Source organism: Fulmarus glacialis, unplaced genomic scaffold, assembly GCF_000690835.1.
Source record: "Fulmarus glacialis isolate BGI_N327 unplaced genomic scaffold, ASM69083v1 scaffold18052, whole genome shotgun sequence".
Taxonomy (NCBI): domain Eukaryota; kingdom Metazoa; phylum Chordata; class Aves; order Procellariiformes; family Procellariidae; genus Fulmarus; species Fulmarus glacialis.
Window position 1 is genome coordinate 5396 of NW_009197383.1, and position 2955 is coordinate 8350.

At 60.9% G+C, this 2955-nt stretch overlaps 1 protein-coding gene across 1 annotated transcript; it reads right to left on the reverse strand.

Annotated features, from left to right (window-relative positions):
* Positions 1–2472: 2472 nt before the first annotated feature.
* LOC104072920 (tetra-peptide repeat homeobox protein 1-like) lies at positions 2473–2921 on the reverse strand (the record flags this gene model as incomplete). Its single annotated transcript, XM_009572535.1, has 2 exons — positions 2473–2517; positions 2817–2921. Coding segments are annotated over 2 exons (150 nt in total), but the record flags the coding sequence as incomplete, so codon positions are not given.
* Positions 2922–2955: the final 34 nt, after the last annotated feature.

The following is a 2955-nucleotide window of genomic DNA, read 5'->3' on the forward strand; positions in this document are numbered from 1 at the left end:
AGCAGCATGGCAGGAAAGAAACGCCCTGCGGTCCGGGCTGCCGGGGCTCCAAATTGCCACCTTTGGGCAGACGTCTTCAATTAAAAGATGAGCTCAGCCTGCCCCGGAGCAGGGTCTGTCTTGGGGAGGAGAAGGCAGGGGAAAGGTGGCTGGAGATGTGCTGGCTGGGATGGGGCAGGCTGAGCCTGGAGGACATGTGGCACCCACAAAGCCAGGAAAACCGGTGGGTAGCACTGTGGGGACGCCACATCCTGGGGACACGAGTCCCTGGAGGACACACAGGAGTAAGGTACCATCACATACCTGGGTGCAGTGCTGCAGGGACACCCCGTCCTGGGGACATGGCTCCCTGAAGGACATGTGGCCATGGCACACACGGTGCTGTCATACAGCTGCAGCAGTGCTGCAGGGATGCCCTGTCCTGGGGACATGGTTCCTTGGAGGGCACATGGCCATGGCACCCATGGTGCTGTCACGCAAGTGCAGCAGTGCTGCAGGGACACCCTGTCCCGGGGACACGGATCCCTGGAGGACGCATGGCCATGGCACCTATGATGCCATCATGCACCAACGGCTAGTGCCATTCTGGGGACATGGTTCCCCGAAGGACATGCCATCACACTAGCAAACACATCACTGGAGGGCAGCAGGGACATATATCCCTAGAGGACACGTGGCCACAGCACCTACAATACCATCACACACCCATGGGCAGTGCCATGGGGACACTCCATCCTGGGGACAAGGCTCCCCAGAGGACACATGGTCTCCTGGCAGTCCCATCTCCCGCAGCCTCCCCAAGCCCCACACATGGGTCCACGGTGGCAGGGTGGCTGGGGACAGTCCCATGTCCCTCTCTCCCTGCAGTCGACATTCGGGAGATCAAGGAGATCCGCCTGGGGAAGAACTCACGGGACTTCGAGCGCTACCCCGAGGATGCTCGCAAGCTCGACTTCACCATGTGCTTCATCATCCTCTACGGGATGGACTTCAGGCTGCGGACTCTCAGCGTGGCTGGTGCGTGGGCTCCCTTCCCACTCCCCCTGGCCACCCTTGGGCTCTCAGCCCCTCCCCAGCATCCCATTTCCTGGCCTCACCAATCTCCTCTTCCTCCTCCAGCTTTCTGCGAGGAGGACATCAACCTGTGGATAACAGGCCTCAACTGGCTGGTGGTGGATACCCAGAAAGCCCAGACCCCGCTGCAGATTGAGAGGTGAGGAAGGACCAGCGGGTCCCATTTGCCAGACCCCGTCTAGGGGTCTGGGGGACGAAACCTCCCTGGGTTTAGTCTCCCCCAGGGCTGAGCACCGTCTTTCCATCCCTTCCTTCCCAGGTGGCTGCGGAAACAGTTTGATGGAATGGACCGGTCGCGGGAAGGCAGGTGAGCACCGGCACGACCCCATGCCGGGAAGTGGCTGGTGGGTTTGGCTGGACAGGGCCATATCCCCTCAGCTGCACCCCAAATCTGGAGGCTGAGCGAGGCTGGGAGCGGGGTTTGTGGGGCAAGGTAGTACCAGGTTATTTGGGTTCTTGAAGGCACCAAAAATCAGAGACTCAAGCCCAAGTCCCCTCCTTGCTTCTGTAGGGACCACAGGGACCCCAATGCCCCTATGCCCGCTGCTGCATTTCTGCCAGTGCCAGGAGGGACTGGACCGTTAATGCAGCCCATAAACATCTCCCCAGGTCAGGAAAAACCCCAAATCAAGTGAATTTGGACTTAAATGATTATGGGGATGGGGATGGCCATCACCTCCAGATGGAATGATGGCTTAGAGCGTTCTTGGTTCTTGGACGTGCTTCTCTTCAACCCTCTGCTCACGCTCGTGCCAGACCCTGTGTAATTAGGGGTCTTGTGCCACTGCGGGGATCCACAGCCCAGTAGGGTGGGAGCCCCATCCCAGAGACCACACTGGCACCAGGATTTGGGGTGGGACACTCGGTGTCAGGAGCTGAGACCCAGCTGGGGGTTGTCCCTGACGCTGGCTCACCCTCCCACAGCATCACAGTGAAGGACCTGAAAGCCATGCTGCCCCAGGTGAACTACCGCGTCCCCAACATGAGGTTCCTGCGGGACAAGCTCGTGGTAAGGCCCCCCCGGGCACCCCAGCTATGCAGAGAGAGGGTCTTCGAGCCCCCGCAGCCAGGCTGGAGCCAGCCTTGGTGTTGCTGGCTCCGGTTGGGTGGCCCTGCTCTCATGCAACACCCTCTCTGGCAGGAGGTGGAAGCCAGGAACGAGATGACTTTCTCCCACTTCATCCAGTTCTACAAAAACTTGATGTTTGATGCGCAGAAGTCGGTAAGAGCCATGGCTTGTCCTCCCAAGCATCCCCCGCCCGGTGTGGCGTGTCCCCAGCCAGCTAAGCCTGGTCCCTTCCTTTGTCTTGCAGGTCATCGAGCAGCTGGAGCTTTCTTTCCCGTTGCGGTGAGTACCCAGGAGCTGCGTGGCTCCCATCCCGGCCAAGCCTCCAAGGGTCAGATCCTTCGGGTGGGCAATGCAGCCGGGCTGTGGGGCAGAGCCTGGGGAGAGCGGAGGGTCTGGGCGGCGCCGGAGCATCTCCCAGCGTCGGGACAGGCTTGGGATGGAGGGGATGGTGGGGGTGGCAAGGGTGGTCTGAGGGGCAGGGATGGGAGAGGGAATAGGAGCAGGGATGGGAGAAGGGATGAGCAGGGATGGGAGAGGGGATGGGAGTGGGGATGGCAGTAGGGATGGGAGCAGGGATGAACAGGGATGGGAGAGGGCATGGGAGCAAGGATGAGCAGGGATGGGAAAGGGGATGGGAGAGGGGATGGGAGTGGGGATGGGAGCAAGGATGAGCAGGGATGGGAGAGGGGATGGGAGAGGGGATGGGAGCAGGGATGGGTGCAGGGATGGGAGCAGGGATTTGAGCGGGGATAGGTGTGGGGATGGGAGCAGGGATGGGAGCAGGGATGTGAGGAGGGATGGGAGCAAGGATG